Source organism: Molothrus aeneus, chromosome 15, assembly GCF_037042795.1.
Source record: "Molothrus aeneus isolate 106 chromosome 15, BPBGC_Maene_1.0, whole genome shotgun sequence".
Taxonomy (NCBI): domain Eukaryota; kingdom Metazoa; phylum Chordata; class Aves; order Passeriformes; family Icteridae; genus Molothrus; species Molothrus aeneus.
Genome location: NC_089660.1, coordinates 7101791 through 7125899, shown reverse-complemented (window position 1 = coordinate 7125899; position 24109 = coordinate 7101791). Strand labels below are relative to the sequence as shown.

The following is a 24109-nucleotide window of genomic DNA, read 5'->3' as shown; positions in this document are numbered from 1 at the left end:
GTGACTGGTACATGAACAGCACTGTGCCAAGTGGCTGTTATTAAACCACAAACCCAGTGACTGGATAATTATATTCCAACATGACTTAAGCAAGAAAAGCATCTCATACATGCAAAACTGCCCTTTCTTGGAGCTGGTAAATCATCATTTCATACATAAGCTAAGGCCTAAGATGATTCTAATGTTCAGTGAAATCATTATAAAATATGGTAGAGACGTTCCTAGATTTCCTTTTTTTCCGTGCAGTTTAGAGCTAACATTTCTATTTTATCCAGGATTTTTTTGTTTGTTTGTTTTGGCAGAATAAAAATTCTGGGGCTCATTTTTACAGCCAGAATGAGCACCATTACTTAGTACAGAGTAGTCTCATATTTATGTCTGCTGCTTACTTGCAGAATTATCATCATTCTTATCAAGACATGAATATGAGGATCACTGATTGACCAGCTCCTCCCTTTTCTGTTTTCCAGAAGTTATGATTTTTTAAAATTACATTTTAAAATATGATATTTTAAAATCTCAAATGAAAAAGGGGGGACTTCATTTATATATAGATATGATATCAACAATACATATTTAAAATGTTTGGGCCTGTGACAGAAAACAGGTTGTGCCTTCTCTTAGCTCAACTTCATTATTCTTTTTGATGCCAACCAGCTACAAGCAAGACACCAAGACAGAGACCAGAGCAAGGCCCCACAGAGAATCCTGATGGCTCCTCTGAGGAAGAAAAGGTTTTTCCCACTCTGTTCACCTGCATGTGCACTTCATGCAGTCTGTACTGCAACCTACACAGCACTTGCCAGCTCTGAATTTATGCTGTCAAGACAACAGCACTGTTTTACATGGAAAGGTTCCTCTAATTTGTATGTTCTCCCATTCCAGAAAAGATTTAGTGCAGTGGGCTGTTTTGAAATAGAACTACATAGGGAGGGAGAAAGAACAGAAAGACATTTGCTCTGCCTTCACTCTGGAAGCAAATTTTCCTATCACTTCCTAATTTCCCCCTGCTGATAGCATTGATAAGAAAGCAAAAAGGAATCACAATAAAAAGGCCATAAGAAATAATATTTTAAAAATCAAATCATAGCCAGAATTCCCCTGTCTTTTGAAAATTAGACCTAAAAGTTGAGGAAGATTTAATGACTATTTTTTTTTCCTTTCAGAATCAAAAATAAAGCAATACTGCTCTCAAAAGTGGAAAAAGTTAGGACATAGCACACCATATATTTTAGTCTGTATACTAGCAAGAAATATTCTTGGAGTAACTTTGACTGAAATACCTCTTTACTCCCTCCCTTAACTTACTAAATAATTGTATTTTACTTATTATCTTCAATTACCTGTCTTTTGAATTTATTTTTCCTTTACAGAACTTACATATGATAAGGTTCTAAGCTTTAAAATTCCACATAAACAGTGCCAGTTCTATCTACTCATGCCAGGACACCCTCCCAGTCAGCCAGCACACAAAACCACCCTCAGTCACAGTTGCCAGATGGAGTGCAAATAGTATTTAAGCAGGAAAACCTTCTTTGAAACACACAGCACACATCAATACTAACAATTACACAAAATATTGTGCCACAATAGGACAAAGTAAGCCTCCAACAAGAAAGGCAAAGTCATAAATCAGAAACCAAAGAAAAAAATGAGACTGTTTCCCCAGTAAAAAAATAAACATGATGTTCAAGTTTATCATGTTGAGATCTTATTATTATACCTTATCACCCTTCTTTACTGTCCTGGTTGTCAATTTACCAATGGCTTTCTTGGCAGCATCTCCAAGACGACGCTAATAAAGTGATAAAGAAGAGAACACAAATTAACCCTGATAAACAAGCTTCATTAGTGTCCTTTACAATGACTTATTTGGACTCAATAATACCACTGCAATACACACTATGGCAGCAGGCCAACACATAAAACAAAATGCAAACACAGCAAAGCACAGAGATTTGTTGAGAAGGAAAAATAGCCAACAGTTGAATCCTCAAATGCTCTCCCGCAAGCATGGGCATAAAACTCATGGACTGTATAGAAACCCACAGAAGTGAATCAACATTGATGTGCAAACCTAATCAAACCCAGGTTGCAGGACAAAAGCTGCAGCAATGTCCCCTTCCCAGTTATTTCCATTATATTCTGTTCATACTGGTTTTTATTCAGTGTGCTGTAATATACTGCTTGTTCTCTTAAGCTTGAATTATTTTTGTATTTCCACTCTGAGCAGGCTGATCTTACTCTGAGATGCAAAAGATCCTCCCAGTGTAACCTAGTTTCTCTCTTGCTATTACTCAAAACCACCAGGATCTCATAAAAGAAAAAAATGATGGGTCACAAAATCTAAATAAGCCAATACAGACTTAAATAAAGCTGAAATTAATACTGAGGATAACCTCAATCTGAATGCAGAGGCCAAATTTTTTTGCTGTTTATGCTGCTTTATGACCACCACAGCTGGATGGAAGGAGTTTTTTCTGACATCCAAGTGCTGATTCCTACTGAAATGCCCAGCTCATAAAGAACAGCTGTTTGTCACCGTTTTCCCACTGGGGTCCCAGAGATGGGCACTGATTGAAACAAAGATCCCATCATCTTCCTTCAGGGACATGAGACATCACACTTGGTTTACAACTGACTTAAAAAGCAGAAGTGAAGTATTTTCTCTTTCCCCTCCAACCTGTACTAAGTACTCTGCCCTTGAAAGAGATAGGCTGCTTCTCAGAATGCAGCTCTCAAAACCTCTCCTGCAGCCTGCAATGAATGTGTGGAGGTTTGTGCCCACCTTCTCTAAAACTGAAACCCAAATCCTTCATAGGATGTACCTCCTGTATCACACATTTCCCCACATGCAAACTGCAATGAAAGTTGCTTGTATTTGTGAAACACAGCGACCTCAGAAGTCTGTATCACAACTGACTGTACCACTTATTCTAAAATTACATAAGCACTTTTCTTCCTTGTGATTTTCACAGAACAGCAGCTCTTATTTTATATTTTTTAGAACAAGGATTTGGAAAAAATCAGATAGTCCCAGCTACTGAAGTACATCCATGTAGGAAGCACAGCATCAGAAGCAGAGCTGGGATGGGAAATTATATGCTTGCTAAAGTCAGAAATCTCACCCTAACTTCAATTTGCAAGAATTTGGTCAATTTAAGCCGATCTAAATTACATGCTCCAGAACAAGCATATTGGCCTGAGTACTTAATGACACAGAACACACTGGGCACACTGCTGGAGTAGATAACCATTGCATAACCAAAAGCATGATTACTAAGAGAGGAATGAGGCTGAAATGGCATTTAACTTAAATGCTCAACTCCACCAGTAATGTAAAGTAAATGTGGGTAGTATCTACATTTCATTCTACTGCATGTGACTGTATATGCACTACAAGAAATGTTAAAGATTATTTTCACATTGAAAGCATAGTATTTCAGCAGAACTCTTCCAACATATTGAAGTTCTTTTACGTAAATAGATTTGCTAAATAATAACTTCCATCTCTTCCGTTTGAGAGGTCAACCTCTTCCATTTTCTAATTTTAACAAATACTCTTTCATGCTAACACTGGAAATGCTCAGGATTTGCTATTTTGCTAAGTTAGGGCACAGGCACACAGCATATGCTTGCTTTTAAAACCCACAACTGTCTGGATGGAAAAGGTCACTTCCACATGCAAAAGAGTTTCACACCTCCGGCGTAAGCGCGCAAGAACGACGATGTGAAATACCAATATCTACTTGTGCTATCTACAAAACCCAGCAAGTTTTTGATGGCTTTGATTTGAAAACCAGAAAAACTTGTGCCTTGACATAACTTAAAAACAAGATCATAGCCTAAACCAAGTTATTTCATCACTAACAGTAGAGTCTTTGTGAAAGCTCTCAAAGCTCTTTAAAAAAAAGCTGTAGCTGTCGCCACCTTCTTATTAAAGTTTAATAAGCTCAGCTTTTTAAACCACATAAAATTTTCATCAAGTTTCTCCTGACCTTTGTAAAAATCTAAAGAAAGAAAAAAGGTCATAAGAGCCCTTTCCCAATGGAGCAACTGTTTTGAAACGTGGACATTTGGAAGGAGCCTAAAGCCATGTAGGGGATAGAGAAGGCACAATTTAGTATTCCACAGACATTCATTAAATTATAGTTATATTTAAACTTTCACCATCCCAAGGGACCACACTAAGTACTGGCTACAGTGTGGTCATTTAAGAATGACATCCTTAAGAAAAGCTACAGGATGCCCATGGGACCTGCAGCATCAGACACTATTTATAGTAACTGAAAAGGAAATCCTGTGCCACAGCCGAAGTTTTGCAAGTTTGGATTTATTTTAGGTCTGACAGAACACAAAAAAAACCTGGCCCACACTCAGCTGCTGTGTACCAGCTGTAATTTGGGGGAAAGGGGTGACAGCGCCTAGAGGTCAGGAAGTTTCTAAGTTAGCCTTGACAGAAAGGCAGGGCAAAGAGGGCACTGTGGATTTCCTGAGGTTTACTGACCCTTCTCAATAAAAGCCAAGGCACACTGTGGAAGGTCATTAAGTCCACACTAGTAAAACATTTACTTCTAAAGTTTATTTGTGTTTGAGTTGACAGCTTGATTTAGTCTAGATCTCTGAGTATGGTCATATATAACTCAGTGCTTAAACAAATTAAGAATTGAAAAAAAATGTAAGAAAGGCATATTGGACACAATTTTTGTTAAAATACATGACCAGGAGAATTAGGCATTCCTTACCAAGGGTGATCTTAAATAAAGTTGAAAGTTAACACAGATCACTAAGCAGCTCTACACCTTAGTTTTCCTACCCTAATATTCATAACAGATTATGGTGTGGGAGTAGTTTTGTACAATTTATGAACTACCTTAACTATTACAGAACATATCCTTAAGAGCATTGAGAGAATTTGTAACATTTGCTCAGTGTTTTCCTACACTACACAAGTTGATTCACAATTTACACAAACCAAAACTCAAGTATTTTACTTCAGTTTGATTCCTTCCTGTCATGTAATAGGATCTATACTATTGCTGCTCAGGATGAAAACACTTTGCTGCATAAAAATCCTTTTCTGGCAACATGCTCTGCCTTGGAACAAAGAGATTCTGAACACTAGTTTGATGGGCATTCCTTATTTGTTCTCTATTGATTATTGTATACTGAAATATTATCTCCATAACTTAAGAGAATAGAAGAGACCCCTTACCTGATTCCTGTCACGTGCACTTGTGTACCTGATCTTCTGGATGAAGTAAAATATTAACCATGCTGAAGAAATGATCATCAAAACAATGAATGATATTGACACAAAGACTAGAGAGCCCCGACTGAAGTTCTTTGGAGGAACACGGGACCCCACTGCTATGGCCATCAGGACAGAGATGTTCTTTTCCAAGTAATTCAGGATCTCCTTAACCTTTGATTCTGTAATCATGACAGCAACAATGTCTCCAGTTCCTATAAAAAGGGGAAAAAAGTTTAATTTCTATTTTAAATTAACATGGCATGCTGCTCACAAGATTTTCCAAATGCAAAGCCATTTGACAACTCAAGATGTTTCAATCTAAGCCATCTGTGGCACATGGAACATGCTACTGGGCACTCTACTCATGCCTTGTCCTTCAAATCCAGATTTTCAATTTTGCCCTAAACTCTCTGCAGCTCCACACATAGTAACAGATCTCTACTGCTGGTACACAGTACTTCCCACATTGTAATTACTGTGTGCAGTCTGAACAAGCTTTCAGAAGTGTATTTGTTTCAGATCTGAAGCCGTGAATACCTAAACAGGCAACTCTCAGAAAAACATTCAGGACTTGAGTGAGAATATTGCTCGAGTGCCCTTAGCATAGGCAGTGCTGTGGAGAGTTATGCAAGTTCCCCTGTGTGGTTATGTGGCTGCAAAGTAGAAGAGAATTGAAAAAACTTGGCAGAAGTTTGGCTGCTGATTTTATCACCCATACAAAGACATGCTTGATAGGATCTCAAAGAGGCTGTCAGCTTCATCAGCTCCATTTTCAATGTGCAGCCCATCTGTTTTCATAGTGTCTTGCCTCTAGACTATTTCCTGTCCCAAAGGGAAAATTATTGGTACAAGGATAATAGGAAAACCATAAGCCTTGCTGAAAAAGAACACAAATCACCTAGAGAGCAGAGAGAGCACCTATGTTTTAAAGCAAAGACCTCATTAAAAAAAGAGGATCTTGAACACAGGGTAATTCTAAGTTAAAAGAAAGAAAAGTTTTAGAAAAACCAAAGCCAGAAAGAAAAAAAAAACTCATGAAGTTTCATTTTTATTCATCCAGACTTATTTGCTTCCAATACTAAAAACCCTTTCAAGACCTATTTTCAAAATGCTTGCAAAATCTGTTCATCTGCCTGTTCCATCTGCTTGCTCCAACTCACATTCCCTCAGAGAGGAACTGTATAAGGCAAACGACTTCAGCACCAAGATTCTGGATTTAGAGTGGATTTAAGCTACAGAGAACCTAGTGTGACAGTAGAGAACATGAGGTCCTATTTTAACACAAAGCATTTGTTCAAAGTCTTTTAATCACAACCTAATTTTTAAGAAGCTACTGTATCCACAAAATGATGTTCAAGAGCCCAAAGAGCAGCACCTCTGAAACCCTGGGCACAATATTTCAGGCTGACAGCTACATAATTTTCCAAAATGGGGACATATAATAGAGTTGTGCAAGAGCCTTAAATGTTCCCTTGTTACTCTTTGAATTTACCATCTTAAATAGTAACATTAAGAGTCACTACCATCAGTTTTCCTATTAAGTTCACTAAAGTTGGTGATGTGGATTGTGCTGACAAAATTACTCAAAAGAATCAAAACTGATAATATCAGAAATTAAAATTTTCACAATAATTAAAAAAAAACCAAACCCACTCCAGAGCCCTCAAATTGCTTTCCTCAAGAAATGTAAACTTTAAGATTGAAATTACAAAGTCATTCAGGCCTTGTCCTGCTAACATGGGACCGAATAGGAAAATAAAGTGTTTCTTTCTGAATATTTTTGAAACAGTGCCACAGGATTCAAAAGCTTTGAATACCCATGAAAACTCAACACAATGTATTTAATCTCTAGTATAGCACAGACTCACACAAGATCAACTTTAATCCAGCTCTCAAGAGACACTTCAGTACCACGTTTGGTTTCATGCAAAAACAATCAAGATATTTAAAAGCCAGCAAATCTTAGAGTAAAAGTCCATCACTAGCTTTATTTTCATGGACATCTACCCAGTTTCCTATTTGTCTGGTTGGGAAGATAGTTCCTGCCCAGACTTGCAGCACATTTTTACAGCACAAGAGATAACCTTCCTGCAAGATCCTGTATTTAGATGCAGCACGTGCTCCAGCAACCCCAAATCTCTGCAGCTGAGATAGTGCAAGATCAATCAAGAGCAGATAATTTATATTGCTTGATATTTTCCTCAGACTTCACTTCTGTTCTTTCTATCTAGTTCAGCCAGGGTAGAAAAGCAGGGAAGGGTACAGGAAGACTGTATTCCCCAGAGCACATGTTCTGCTAAGCTTCCCCAGTAGGAATTTATTTGCACTGAGAAATTATGTTAGTATCAAAATATCAAGCTAAAGCACTCAGTCTAACATTCTAACATGATTTATAGTTATCTGCAAAGCAAAGATGACAAAGATCTTCTGATACTAGTCCAGCTCTATCTGAATCCAAAGCTGAAGCCTCTACCTATTCCCTGCTGCCCAGGGAATGTGACAAAGCTGACAATCTGTCACGCGTTTTATATAAAGCCCAGCACAATGGGAACCTCTGGCATCACTGCAAAGTGATTTGCATTCCAAATGACTCAACTGGGAACAGCCAAAGTGCTACTGCTGCTTCTGACCCCACCAGAGCCAAGGAGAACTGCAGAAAAGAAAAATAAATTGTGTCTGTTTAACATACTGAAGCTCAGTGGAAACTGGGACTTGGTTCATCCGTATTTTTGTCAGGGGCATCACCCTAAATAATTTTAGCAAGAACTCCCTGTTTGAGAACAATTGGGGGCAGGAGGAGACAGTGACTCATTTATTTTAAGCACCTTGAAACCTTGTATTTCTGAAACTTTAGCAGAAAAAAATCCTCAGGTGAAGACAGAAAGACTAAGAGTGTTTGTGAAACTCAGAATATGGTCTTACTCCATGATCTTATGAAAAGCAATATTCTCCTCAGCCAAGAACACAGTGTCCAGAGAAAAGAATCTGGATTGCTTACTAAAGCCAATGAACTACACATGGAACCACAGATGACAAGCTAGGACAGACGGTAGGCATAAGATAAATATTGATGTCTGTAAACATAAATCATTTAATTGCTATCATCCAAGCCCAGGCAGCTCTTTCTAGCTTGCAATTTTACCATGTGCATGTTTAATTAGGATAGTTATACAACTCTGTGTATGAAAAGGGATGAAGTTGTGACTAATCATTAAATCTGTGTAATGTTACATTGTGAGAGCAGAAGTCAGAAGAAATTAAAAGCTTAGAAGACAGTAAAAACAGGACTAGGGGAAAAACAGCAACATCCAGGAGTTTTCTGTAGAGCTCATAAGGAAACTGCTTTGCTCTCTCACTGACCTATTCACATCCCCTAGCAATTCTAAAAGAGCATGCTCAGAAAGTCAATAAAAAGTCATCTCAAAGAAATGTTACAAGTGTCATCACAGGCAAATATTTGTGGTGCTTTTGCTGTGTTGGGATTTTTGGTAAGTTTTTTCATCGTGTTGTTGTTGTTAATTCTTGACTACCAAATGTTTACCTGAAGCTCAAAATATGGTTAACTATGTCCAGGATACCAGGCTGAAGCTGAAGATAGGGATGGTTCAAAGAGCAGACTTCAGACACCTTCAATCCTCCCAGCATCCACTGGAGGTGCAGGGAATGGCAGCCTGGCAAAATGCAGCTGCAAACCAGGGCTGCAATGCTTCAGCTGCCTTCTGGTACATGGGGAGGGCAAAACCTTAGATCCCACCTCGAGTGTGGCAAGTGTCAGACCACCTGTAAGAGGCACTGAACTACTGTGATTTGATGCAACACGGTTTGCAGAGAACTGAGGATTAAGTCAGATACTCATAACAAAGGTCAGTGATTTGCTAATGGCTGATATTTTAAGCTGAAGTCCTTGCAATAAGTCTCTGATAGTGGCTGCTGATGCTGCAGACACAGCATGAAGCACACAGACTGCACTAATCTCATGCTTATGAAAGAATGCTGTCCTCTCTTTAAATAGCAGAGAAAATTTAACTGCAACTGAGTCCTTTCATCACTTCTTTCTGAAAAACCTAAACATAGCACATTTACCTGAATAATTCTGCTGGTGAAAATTTCAGAGTTCTTCCTTAGAAAACACAAATTTCCCATTCCCTGATAAAGGTAAAGATTGGTCCAGACAGTCACTTAAAAGATGGATTCAGACAGTGAAATGTTACTGCCTTTCTGAGTGCAGCAATAGGATCATCATCATCATCATCATCATCATCATATAATTGGAAATAGAACTGCCCATCCTCAAAAGCCAGACTTCCTTATTCTTCTATTACTTCCCTATTCTTCTGTTAAAATCCTGTAGCTGTGTGCTAAGCATTTCTGAATGCATTATATCAGAAATAAAATGACAGCAACACCTACTATTCAGTACCCAGGAAAGGGACCAGTCCTATTACTGTGAGGGACAGATTTCTTGGAATAACATCAACTAACAGTGAAACCACTCCAACAGAATTTGGGATCCCAGAAAATGACAAAGAAAGCAGGAAAACACTAATGAAAGCTATGGCTGTATATGGAATTTTGAGACCAATTGTGAGGTCTGTGAAAACACCAGAAGAGATCTGAGCTGCATGAGAGCAGAGGTGGAAGCAAGGATCACCTCTACAAGGGAAGGGATTCAGCCACAGAGGATAAAATCCATGGAACCAGTGAGATAAAGGGTAAGGGAAAGGCATACTGACTTGTATGCAAAGCTGTGCTGCTAGAAAAACCAGGCTTGGGGAGAACTGTTTTTAAATAAAAATTCCATGGCAAAACAGTGGGGAAACCCACACATTTATCAGGTACCTTAACATTTTTGTCTGATGCAAAAGAAAGAAATGCGTTGTGAAGAATAACTCTTGCATTCTAAACAGGTTTATGGGAAAGCAGACACCAAGAGGACGAGCCTTGGCATATCTTCAGAGTCATTAAAACCGGTCTAGCTGCACATATTTTTATTTTGATCTAATCAGAAAGTAAACAAGAGCACATCCAAGCTGTCAACACATGAGCAATCTCAAGAGTAGAATATGTTATTTGAGATGTCCCAAATCAAATATTTCTGAAAACAGAAAAAGACCATAATATTTGACAGTTATTGCATTCTAAACAAGAAAAGAATTTAATGCCAAGAATATACATTAATTTTAAAATGAGACTAGTAGCATTTTAAAACATTTGTCTTACTGTTGCCTTAATAATATTGAAAATGATGAATTATTCCCTGTATGTAAACATTTAGTTTAGGATACCTATTTTATGTAGTATCAGACACCAGAACAGATTTTACTAAATTACCATGAGAAAAATCATGAAAGGCAGCAGCATTTGAAACTATTACCCAAAAGTCAGGCTTTCACAAGGTGCCTCAGTTAAATACAACTAGTGGAACAACCTTCTATCCCAAAAGCAGGTATTTTCAGAAATCACAAGTCTCTTTGCTGCACAAAACTATGCAAAACAATCTAAATAAAAAAGCTTCTAAAATTAAGACTTGAATTCTCTCAATTCAAGAGGGCAAAGAAGTAGGTATTTCAAGTTCAGTGAGGAAAAGGCTTCTATGAAATACTGTCTATGTGAATCTGAAGAACACTCAGAACTCTTCTCTGTAGCAAGGAGAATTTCAACAGATTTCTCTCTGTCAGGTAGAGAGGGTCCTACTCTGTGCCCTCTAAACAGGATTACACACATTTCAGTGTTCTGCAACGTGCCAGGCACTGCTGTACTGCAGACAGGATGGACCCTCACAAAGTCCTGCTCCTTTAAGAAGAACAGGCATTGATTGAGGCATATGATTAGAAAACCAGAAACAGCAAGAGCAGCTTTTCAAAGATGAGTGTGACACAATTAAATTCAAAACAAATATTAAAGCTTAATCAGATTCTTGTGCTAGTCTGTAGCACATTAAGTTCATAAGTGATAAATAATAAACTTATAAGCCAATTCTCCTTCATTAAACAAGAAACAATGCCTGAGTATAATGTCCTTGCTGTATTTTTGATCAGCTTGATAATCTACTCTGACCAAGAGTTCCTAAAAGGAGAGCCAAATAGCAAAATCAATTGAGAAAACAATTGGGCTGTATTTAGATGACAACTGCTGACACATTATTTCATAACCCAATTGCTCTATTCTGACACTCAGGGAAATGTTTCTTAAGGAGCAATTTGCATGCAATCAAAACAGGTAGTCACAGCCACATCCTGATTCATTCACAAGTCCAAATCCTGCTGATACACGTGAGCTGGGGAGCCACACCCCTGGATTTCCTCAGCCTTGTCAAGGTCAAGCTGTCTCTGTCCTACACCCAACCCACTCCAGAAAACCAACGCTCACAGCCTCTCAAAGATCCAACACAGCATCAGTATGTACAAAAAGTGCTGGGCTTTGGCTTCTCTGCAGACCATTTCCTCCTCACCCAAGGAGCATCTCTACCTTCCATCCCAAGTCATATGACACTAAGCACTGCTAGAAGAATTAAGATCCTCTATAAAGCTACAAGATGCATCCACCTCTTTATTGTTAGAGCCTTCAAGTTCCAGAATCTCTGCCCAGTCTTTAAACATGCTACTTCAATGCTTCTGAAAGGCAGCAGGAGGACAGACCCATGGCTGGGCCAAGAAGGGGAGAGACTTTATAAATCCCTGGAATTTGAACTGCAGCAGAGTTCCCCTAGAACAGCAGGGACATTGGGTTTGGGGACTTGGGGCTTCTTGTGCTCCCCTCCTTTGAATCACCTTGATAATTCCACATATATCACATATTCCCTTTCTGTGGAAGGACTTTTATCTCCTGGGAATTACATTAATATATATATATTTTGTGCATGTGACGTTTTGGGTTCTTTACACTAGGAAAAACCAAGTCTAGACATGGGAAAAGCAGACAGATGTTGCAGTGACTTTACAGACATTTCACACTCTCTTAGCAAGGCTTCTTTGCATGTGCTTGCACTACAGTTTTATCTTTTTTAAAGGAAACGGACATTCCACCTGAATAATGCTGGAAGAATAAAAAAAGCTTGGCACAAAGAAATGTATCACTTGATCATCTCCTTTCCACAATCTGTGCAGGGATTTTTTATTTCTTTTACTCACATTTTTACACGGCATTTAACCATGTTTATTGCAAGTAAACTGATTTGCTTTCAAGGCATTAATACTTTTATTGTTAAGGTATTAGTATGCTAGCAAAGGAGACCAAATTTTATATTCAAACCTTGAACAAATGCAAATGAAAAGAGCTGAAGGATCACTTTAAGTTTTGACTAGGGAAATGGGGTAATCCTAACACATTACAAACCACTGAAAAAAAACATGTCACAGTTTAACACATTTCTGAAATATCTATGTCTGCCTATCTTCAGAAGATATTTTTGCTGATTTGAAAACAGCATTTCTTCACTTTCTATACTTCTAAACAATGTCCAAAATCTGTTACAGTGTTACATTCTTGATTCCTCAATAATATTAATGCAGTGTAGACCTCACTGACCCATTCATCAATGTAAGACACACTTGGATTTTGATAATTGTCTCTTGCATTCCATAGTGTGACCAGTGCTAGCAGGTGGCTTACATTTTGCCATTTCTGGATAGCAGTTTATAATCCCACTAATGGATGGTGCAGCTAAAAATCCCAGGGATATCTAAAAAAGGGCAATTTGTCATGCACATGGATTTTTTTCTATAGACTTCTGTACACATCTCTCAATCTGGACATTCAGCAAAGCACCAGAGAGAAATGGCAAGACAGCCTTACCCAAGGACACTACAAAATACTTTGAGAGATTTATAAATAGCATATTCATAGATTAATATCATAAATTTGGTTCTACTGAGTCCATAGATATGGGGAATTACTCTGCTGCTGGAGCTCAGACTTTGGATAAGAAGAAGAATGTAATTACTTACAGTCACTAACAGTCCCGTGGGCCTTTTCACAGTCACAGAACTAATTACCCTTTCAGCTGGCTGAGTTAAAATGAGCCTGACTGCTGTTATTTCAGTTGGGGATGAGGCATGTATGACACAGAAACACTGGTAGGCAGTTCTGCAAGGCACCAAGGCTATGATGGCTCTGTAAAGGGGTTTCCCTGGATTGGCTTGAAGAGACAAGGGCTTCCTTATGGTCCAGAATCAGCATGTCAAACACTCCTCTCCACCTCTCTAAGTGTCACACACCTCCATCTACTGTGTGACAGATTCTCTACTGTGTGATTGATACACCTCCAAGGAATGTAGTGGGAAATGGGATCAACAACAAATCTGTTGACACTCATCCTCCATATTTTCAATTAGCAAACATAAACAAAAAAAAGATCAAATATATGCAAACAATGCTTAAACTATTAATTATTTTGCCTTTTATAAAGGCTTCAGCTTTAATGACTCAGCTCTTTCCTTTTCACTAATAGTCTAGGATAAATTACTAATAATACATTTTAATAACAATATTGTAATATAAAATAAAATTAGTTTGGACCTGTGGATTATAAGTAGGTCTCAATAATCCAGGGCAAGTTTTGCAGTGGATTTGGTGTAGAGCTAAAACATTTATCAGCACACATTTGTGCAAGATAATCTGCAGTGCACCCTGCCAGAGCTTTCATGCATCAGTTCAGCTGAGAGTTACATAAAGAGACATTTGTGAGAAAAAGGCAAGCAGCAGAGTTAAGAGATGAGGTGTTCAGGGATCAGTGCCACAACAGAGGACAGTGGCATCTCGACTGCCAGCTCTATTGTACCCACTAGGAATGAGGGCAAAAATAGGGAAGAGCCATTAGGTGGCAACAACTTCAAATTGCTTTCTGTCCCTCCTGCCTCTGACCCACTGACCTAAAACAATCCACAGAACATACAGGCAGATTTAACACAGTTCAAAGCAAGTACAGCCCTTGCTTCCCACACCAGTGTGCTTTTTAAGCAAACAGAGGGCCATGAAAAATCCTTCTCTTGGAAGGAACCTGTTTCTGGGAGCCCATGAGGGACAGTTCTTGCACAGTGCCATGGCAGGGGAATGTCACCTGTGCTCACCATGGAACAGAAACACCTTCCTCCAGAAAATTGATGAGGTGTTTCTTTAGAAGAGCAATGAGGACTGATCTTGATGATATGTCTGCATCTTGGTTCAAAAGACCTTAAAAGATTTACCTGTATCAGGTAAAGCTGTTTATATACTTCTGGAAATTTTTAGGTGCTGATAAACCATGATTACTGGAATCCAGAAACTTCTTTTTGACACTGTCTTTTATATGTGTTTCTCTTTTTCTGTCTATATTTTTTCCATAAATTCTTCGTATGAAATTTGAACTTTAGAGGCTTGTTTGGCATATATTCTTCTCTATAAATCAAAATAAAAGTCTAGATTTTAAGACAGAAATTCAGTATCATAAAATCATAGAATGGCTTGGATGGGATCTTAAAAATTACCCAGTTCCAACCTCTCCATATTTAACTATTTTGTACTTAACAGGATTGTCTCCACCACACACAAAAAAAAAAAAAAAATCAAAATGTTATTTAACCTGAATTTTCTTCCTTTTCCCATAACTGCTTATAAAGGAGACAGCTACTACATATTTTCTTCACCACACAAGCTCTTTTTTACATTAGACAGTATCAGTTTTGCTTTAACAGAAGCAGCAAGCAAAACCACTCATAAAACTGCCTTCCTGCCAGTGACATCATAGTCTAACATAACCCATGCTGGGAAGGGTGTCCTTTGCTTAGGCTGATAAAAGACATCTACAGGATTGTGCAAAATAAGTATACACTGACATATACAAGGATATGCACAAAGAAAAGAAAATAATCTTGCAAATAACATCAACAGAAGTACAGGTATTTATTAAAAAAAGCTGACCAATTCCTGAAGGTCATTACCTACTTTAAAACTCAAAGGTGAAAATGAAGGGGCAGAGACTTGGTGGACTATGACACAAGAGAAAGTAAATTCTGCTATTAGAGCAGAAAGTGTTCATTTGACACAGTGATGATAGACTGATTCCAGAGTGACAGTTGTTATCCAGCCACCAGAAGGAATTGCCATTCTGCTAAGTAACATTTTGAGTACGAACAAATTTCCATAAGAATACAATTTTCAAATGTGTATTCAAGCATAAAATAGCTTGGATAAAATATTAATCCTACAGGTGAAAAGTGCTTCCTAAGCTCTTTTCACAGGGAATCACCTCTCTGCAGGTGGGCAACATACAAAAATCTGTGTAATGTGTTATTTATTTTTACCACAGACACTGTCTAAGCGGGTGATTGGAATTCATGGAAATATCCAAGCAGGAAAGCTTGCAGCTCATAGTGTGCATTATAAGCAGTTGCTGCTTTCCTCTCTGCTTCACCAGGAAGACAGATTATTTCTAAAGCTTAATATGGAGCAGTACAAAGATTATGTTACAGTAAAATATAAAATAACACAAGGTCTACTTTCTCCTTGGTCTATGGAAAGAAAATATAGAGTCATTAACTTGGTCACCAACACAGCTACCAAATTGTTTTGTGAAGTCTGCATTTTTAAAGAAAAGGGTAATACTGCACAGCAATAGACATCATATGGAGCTAACACCAGCTTGGTGGCTCACCTCCATCCTCACCTGCTATCACCTCCAACACATTAACTTAATCAGTGCAGAACAGCTCTCAAATACACAGGGTCAGCTCCTCCCAGCCTTCAGGGACAGAAAACACTAAAGAGAAGTGATGTAGTGCACTGGAATATCTAATTAGCTGATCACACAGAATCAGTTAGGTAGGAAGAGACCCCTGAGATGACTGTTCACCACCTAAAAAGCACACAAGCAGTGCTACAGTTGAAAAGGCAGAAAAAGGAAGACCAGGGAATGGCTTGAATGTGTGCAAATCTGCATTACAGTGTTAGAAAAGACTCATCCCATAAGCACAGGTTCAGGAATCTGTCTCCCCCCTGGAATAACTCTCAAGAAGAGGAATGCTGGATTCCAAACCCTCCCTGTACTGAGGCTAACACCAAAGGAGAAATCTACATCTCAATTACACAACATTACAGTTCCTCCATCAGCCCACCAGGAAGTTATCTGCAGGAAGCTCTGCAAAGTGATTGCTGAGGAAATCCCTCACATGTCCATAACAATCAAAACAAAGGCTGTGGAGCAACATTTCTCTTCATTCCAGGTGCTACTTCAGTTCTAAAAAAATTACTTTCAGCCTGTCACGTAGTTTGAACACTTCAAGTCCACCATTAATTTTGAGATAGAGCCTTCAGCCCAAACCAGGGTAGATTCCAGAGTATACTGAGCACATGCACCTAAACCCCAATATTTCAAATACACAAAGCTAAAATTTGCATCATCTCCAGTACCTGCATTTTTTTAAAGCTTGCCATAAGTAAGAGTAAATATTTGGAACGCAACATGCTGAAGACAGTATTGGTCTTTCTCCCAAATATCAACTACCCAAACAGCTGCCTAGCTACCTTACAAGACACTCTTTTACCTGCTGCAGTTCTCAGATTTTACATCTTAGATGGTATTTCAAGCAACCAGAACTACTGGGCCTATGATAAAGTTTCAAAGGCAACACACTGATCTTCTGAGCTGAAACAGGGAGTGAACAAGGATTTCCTAATAAAAGACAGACCCCATCTTGCTGCTGTAAAGCAACTGCCAAATCTACACAGCATTATGAGAAAGAGGGTATTAAAGTTATAATCAAACTCATTATATGATTTAACATCTAATAGAGCCAACAATGCTAAAGGTGTATTAGTAGCAGTAGCCTTTTTCCTCACACACTGAGATATTCCAGACCACAGGAGAAACTACAATCCTTGCTAAATGAAGCATATTTATATAAATATTCTCAGAGGTAGTTTAGAGTCCAGAGCAGAAGGATTAAGAAGGCACTATAACTGTAGAGAGAAATGGGGGATATTAAAAAAACAAAACAAAACAAAAAACAGGAAGGTGGCAAAAAATGTTTCATTAGAATATGGGACTTCTCACCTGCAGATTGCTTATAAAAATGTCTAAGCAAAGTACCTGAGATAAAAATCAACTGTCAACAGGCTTTGAATTGCTACATGGAGGTCAAAACCCTCCTGCAAAATTCCTGTGATATAGAGAGTTGGGAAGGTCAAACCTCTCAACATTTGCTTTGTTAAAAAAAAGAAAGAAACAACCATAGCATTTCTTTAGTCAAGGAATTCAATTCTAGTTGTGTGACAATATGCAGAGCAATAATTAAGAAATTCTAGTTTCCAAGCAACCCCCTATGCTAAAAGAGACTGAAAATACCCTACAAAAAAAAATCAGCCAGCAGTATCACCACCAAATATAGAGATATGCCTTCTCTGATTAAGCTAAATAGTTCCAAAAGGAGGAAATCTCCTGGAAAATGAAAAAGGAAGTTATCAGAACTGCAAAAATAATTTTAACCAAGGAAAATGTTTACATATGAGGATTCCAGCAACAAGTCACAAGGAACAGTAACATTTTACACATATGCATCTGTAAACCAAGTGAACTCTCTAGAAAAACAGACTTCCAGCATTATTCTGGACAATTTACAGAGGCAAATCCAAATCAGTTTTGTTGATTCCTGTATGGCACTCAGACTTCCACTGTAGAAAGAGAATCCTCTGTAAACTGTCATCAAAAAAGCATGCAAGCTCAGATCCCAAAGTACAGCTATTAACATTTGAAGGTCCCCACCAGAACAGTGCTACAAAATTCTTCAGGTTCAGATGCTTTGTAAAATTCTAGATCTCCCATTATATCTGTATGTAGATTCTCTTCTGCAGAAAGGTTTGAAAGACTGCTCCTCAGCTCTTACAGGCATTTCCTCACTCCAACACACCCACATCCCCACTGCAGAGGAAAGTGTTCCTCATTGGATAAATGTATGCTAAAGGAAAATAACTTTGCAGAATTATTGGCTTATTTCACTATATTGCATATATGCAAATTCATTAGTGAATGGCTACTTCCAATACCATCTGTCCAATGCCAAGAACCCTTCAGCAATAGTTTATATGGCAAAAGTATTATAGTGAAGGAGATTACATTTTATTTACCTTGATGAGTCATTGTGACAGGTTCTTCACTGGATACATTGTTGTAAATGACCACAGCTGTGGCATTATGTGAAGCTGCTCGCAGTATTTTCTCTTTAAATGTACAGTTTCCTCTCTGTAGTAAAGCAATCCACTGCTTGGTGTTTGGTGGGACCTGGAAACGTGTTCGAGGGTCACAGCCCAGACGATCTGCAACTGAAATGGGAAACAAATTTACACAGACGCCAAATTTCTTCTAACAGGCAAAACAAAGGAAAAAAAAGAAAAATCCTAATTCCAAGTTGCTGAAGTACTTAAATGTTATGCACTAGGAAGCCACTATTCTCTTGTGAAGAAAGTCTAAAGATAACCATATTCTTATGAAAATAAGATTTTAAAAAAAGAAGTCTCACGCATTGAAAGCTGTGACTATATGCCCAAGAATTAGGCTCACTAACACAAGCTATTTTTAACTCCAGTGCAGCTAGAATAATGAATTCACATTCAAATCAATACCTGCCTAGAGGCTGAAAAACATTAGAATATGGTTCATCTGCTATAGGCATTTACAAAACAGCTGTTTATCAGTCATTCTGGGGAGTACAAGTCTTTTTTTCTTCCTAATGCAGCCACAAATATCACTGCAGTGGGAAGTACAACTAAACAAAGCAGATTGTGAAAATAAGATTTCAGAGTTATCTGCCATGTGCAGGCTACTGTAAAAAAGGACAACATTAAAAGCTGATCTTGTAAAACCCCAGCAGCCAACATCAGCTTTTTGCATATGCACATTTTGTCTACAAGGACATGTATTCAAATTCATAGAGAAACAATTGGGTTTGCAAACACAATGCACTCATCAGCTAAACAGGTATAGATGGTATAAAGGAAGAGTAACAGAAATGGCAAATGCCAGATGTCTGAATTCAACAGTGTGCAAAGCTCCTTTGTCATGGCTGATGGTGTAACATATCTTGGAACAACCCAAAGCCACAGAGCTGTGTACAAAAGACACAAAACCCAAGGCAGAAGGAACTTCCCAGCAGCTGAAACCAATGAAAGACGGATCTGTTTGCACAACTGGAAACACAGTTTAGTCTGATACACTGGTCATAACATTAAAGGATTTTCATTTAGAGCCAACAACAGTTTATAATGCAAATATATTTATCCTTTTGAATGCCAAGAGTATAATAATCTTTGGCTACTAAAAATAGGTGGGATAAACAGTGATTTTTTTCAAGATATAAAAAAACCAATCTATTTGCATAATAGCTCAGAAAACATTACAGTTCTGCAATGTAAGAGCAAATCAAATTAAGTCTCCCATAATTTTTTTCCTTTTCAAGAAGTGGGTTCAGCACAACTATGAGATTTCAGCAAAATAATCTACCACCAAAAAAATATCCAGTATAATATATTAGCTGGAAACAAAAGGTCTTTTTAAGCACTCTCAGTTTAACATAGCTGAAGTTAATTAAAATCTGTAACAAAGGAGATTCAAACAGCTAAAGATGTTTTCTGAAACAAAGAAAATCTTCTGCTTGCCTAAAGAAAGCTAGTGCAGATGAATCTATACTGTGGCAGACATACAGGAAGTCATTGCATCTCTTAATTTGGACAAGAAGTGCCTCTCCCTGTTCCCCTGGAAGGAGGGTGGGGAGCCAGATACCAGCACATCCTTTTCACAATTGTTTTTCAAGCCTGTATTAGACATCTCAGACATGGAGGGCTATTTGCTGTATTTTTGTTTCATACAGGCATCAGGGAAAATCTGAAATACAGATGCCTGAAGCCAAGTTTTATAGAGTGTTTTCTTCCATTACCCTGACATCATTACTCAAATCCTTGTGGAAATTGCTAGCTAGCACTGATCCACACGTGTTTTGCAGCACTGGTGATGGCCATCACAAACACCAACAATCACAGAAGAGCACGTTCATGCCCACTGCACTTTTGCAGCTTGTCTTTGAAATCTTAAACTTGAGAACAGTATGTATTTTTGAAAGGAATTACAGTCCTTTTTGAAAACAAAGAATCACAACACAGCACGTGTGCCACCAACCTTTTTGCCCTCTGTTAAGATAAAAGCTGTTTAATGCACGATTCCCCCTTGTTCTGAACATTTCCACTCATAAACATGGAAGGGGGAAAGCACCAGCAGACTGTGATAGGAAGTTTCTCAAGCCTTGAAAGAGAAAAATCCCATCCTTCTCCCATGAAATCACATTCAAGAATCTCAGGTATGATACATCTGTTGGAAAATACCATTTTCTAAATGGCTACAATTCTACCGAATCCCCTCAAACAGCCAAAAATAACTCTGAAAGTAGACACTATGGCCAACATAAATTTACCTAAAATATATGGGATTATTAAAAACAGTAATCCCACAGATTATGTACTGTTTCCTTCAGTACAATCATGATCAAAACTAAAATATGAAGTGAAAACAAAAATGGCCACAGTTGGGTTATTACAGTGAAAAAAACATAAAAGCAACAAGGAGCACCTTGAATGAGGAAGAAGCATTCTCCAAATTCATGCAGGCACCTTGAAATTTGTAGGCTTGAAAATTTTTAGCTTAAAAAGCAACAGAGAAAGCTGTGAGAGATAACAGAAACTGCATCGGTGGGAAAAGTAGTACAAAATTTTCTACCACAGTAGAGATCAAAGTCTCTCTCAGCTGTGGACAGAGCTATGAAATGTTACTAGATAAAGGAAAAGAATTAGGAAACAAGATATTAAGAGATTAAAGATTTCCAGATATAGACCAACAAACACCACTCAAATGCTTACAGCATGTTATTCCTGACGAGGTGTCTTCAGTATATCCTGATGAAAATTTAACAGCTGACAACATTAGCTCGGTACTATTTAAGTAATACAAAAACATTGAGGAAAATCTGGTTGGTTTAGATAAATCTGAACTGTCTGCAAGTCACTTGAGATTTAACAAAAAGTCACAACCCACTTTGCATTAGCATTCTATTACACCACACAAATGTTAAGTAATCTTTTCACTTTTAACTAAATAAAATTCAGAAACAATAGTGAAAAATGTGGGGTGTTCTGCTTGTCTTTTCAACAGACTGAAGATACTCCAAAAAGCGTGGAAGTCTTAAAATCACAGTCACCCTTCTAGAATGGTGAGATGGTTACAAGGAAACATCTCTTGCACAGCTCAGGTGTCAGGGATATCAGTGGGCACTGAAGGGGACACGCATGAACAGGGTCAGCCAGAATCACCTCTGCCACTCCCCACTAGCCTGCCCTCGATGATCTGCTATCCAAAGTTCAACTGGAATCAACAACACGCGGGTTGCAAGCGTTACCTGGATGGTCACAGAATTGTTTGGGTTGGAAAAGACCTCTAAGATCATCGAGTCCAACCAGTAATCTGGCACGGTTGTGTTCACCACTAAACCATGTTCCTGAGTACCACATCTACAAGACTTTGAAATCCCTCCAGGTATGGTGACTCCACCACTGCCCTGAGCAGCCTGGTTCACCACTTGACAATTCTTTTAGTGATGAAATTTTTCCTAATATTGAATCTAACTCCCTCCAGGCACAGCTTGAGGCAGTTTCCTCCCACTGTGCCACTTGCTACCTGGGGGAAGAGGCTGAACACCACCTGGCTCTGCCCTCCTGTCAGGGAGCTTTAGACAGCAAGAAGATCCTCCCTCAGCCTCTCCTCATCAGACCTGTGCTTCAGTCCCTTCCCCAGCTCCTTTGTCCTTCTCTGGACATATTCCACTATCTCAATCTTTTTCTTGTAGTGAGAGGCCCAAAACTGATGTTACTTGCAAGAATGAAAAGCAACTTCACATTAAGTTATTCTAAAACAAATCACTTGCACAAAGATATGATCAGAAGCCACTCATGGAAGTTCAGAAGATAGAAGCATACAGAAAGCCATTTAAGTAAGTTTCCCTATAGGTGTGCTACTGTTCTGGCTTATTTGAAATAGAAACTATTTACCCTGCCTGTCTCTGTGCTCATCTATGCATCATGTGTTGGCAAAATCCCCAATTTTCTGGCTTAGAAGTGGCAGCCTGCTGGGTTAAAGAGCTATGTACAATGTTGTTGTAAATATCTCCCTTCCTAACATAAGTCCCAACACCACAGAAGAGCCTCTTTACAGAAGAATCAGCTGTGATTTAAGTACCTACCATTAGGCTCATGTTTGTTTTTGCTTTAGGAGAGCTTCAGTTTCCTTTTGCAGAATACACAGGGCTGCTCAATTTGTATAACTGTTTTTCTTTGAGCATTTTTATAATTCAAGACCCCTTCCTTTTCCAGTTGCTCGACCATGTTTTAGCCTTCTCCCTATAGGAAGGGGAGCCATTTTGTGGAGCAAAAATGAAACAAAATGAGCAGCTCCCAGCAGCTTTGTCACAAGTGCACACCTGTCTGAATGCAGACTGTCCCCTAGTTCTGAACTGTGCCTGGGTTTGCTCTTTCTCACGCTGTGTTCCTGCTGCTCTTGCACTGCTTTGAACACAACTGTGACACCCCCCCCTTCAGCCAAGGTTGCTGCACTGGCTGTTATCAGACTTTGTCCCCTTTTCACAGAAATATCCCACTCTCTGTGCATTAGCCATTTGATTCTATGCAGGGCTTTTTTATCTTTTTTTTTTTCCTCTAAAGGTCAGATATCTTGCTATTGATTTCATCTTAGCTAATACTGTACTCTGTAAATCCAGCACCAGTTGCCAGAGCTGGTCTGTCTCAGCTACACATACAGAAATCATTTTAAAGTCTGACCTTCAATCACTGTAATACAATAGCTGGAGAGACACCACCAGTATTTTGAGGGACAGCAGATCAAGAGGCTTTTTGGTAAAGAAACCACAAAGGAACACAGGAAGGTGCAGTGCCATGCAGGCTGCACCCCAAAGCATTCCCTCCCTACAGCTCTGCTGCCCTGGTAGGTGCTATGCAGAACACCTGACTGGTAAAACAAGACAGCTTTGTGCAACACATTAATTATAATCCTGTGATAAAATTTCCAGAAAAGGAATTCACCTGGGAAATTCACAGAGGCAACTCAGCAGTGCTGAGGGATTATTTCAAGGAATGGTACCAGTTATTTTCTATCCCATTAGGGCTTAATACATGCAATGGACATATTTTCTTTCCATTACTACTGTTGTTATTATCAATATAGCCCTTATTCATGCCAGTCATAATTTCTACTTTATAAGGTGGTGCCCATGAATCAATGAGTTATGTACAGCAACATTTTCTTTTCAACAGCTCTTTCAGGTAATTGCTTTGACTAAAGCTGGCTTTAGCATGAAAAGAAACTCTGAACAAGAGGTAATCTGGTTTCAGGGAGGAAGTTAAACAAAAGAAAATCACTGAAGCTTAGAAGACTCCTATAATAGTTCAGATTTAATCTTGTTAGCTCAGTAAGTATTCTACAATTATGGCTATATACTCCAATATATAACCTCCACTTTTGCTATCAATTAACGACTGCTAATTAAGCTGAATACAAAGATCAATCATGAAGGACAAAAGCATGGCACAGGATCCTTCTTCCCCTACTCTACTGATATATGTGCTTGCTGCATTTTCATAAGCCGTACTGGTTTGGATTCTGGGCCAGAATTTCTGTCTGAATGCTGCCTAAAGCTCCACAGTTACCAGGAAACTGGCATTTCAAACCTTCTGTAGCTAAAACTTGTTCACACAACATGTTTATGAAGTGCCAGATGCTACAGAATGCTGTAGTTACAGCACTATGCACAAGATATACCTCCTTCCTAA

At 38.5% G+C, this 24109-nt stretch overlaps 1 protein-coding gene across 6 annotated transcripts in view; it reads right to left on the bottom strand.

The window, feature by feature from the left end:
* Nucleotides 1-24109, bottom strand: part of RNF130 (ring finger protein 130) — a 55345-nt gene that overhangs the window by 26184 nt on the left and 5052 nt on the right. For all 6 annotated transcript variants that reach the window (XM_066559875.1, XM_066559872.1, XM_066559871.1 and 3 more), the window contains 3 exons: nucleotides 18353-18547; nucleotides 5216-5466; nucleotides 1724-1795 (listed from right to left, as the gene is read on the bottom strand). In XM_066559875.1, coding sequence (XP_066415972.1) covers nucleotides 1724-1795; nucleotides 5216-5466; nucleotides 18353-18547 — 518 coding nt within the window. The remainder of the gene's footprint in view (nucleotides 1-1723; nucleotides 1796-5215; nucleotides 5467-18352; nucleotides 18548-24109) is intronic.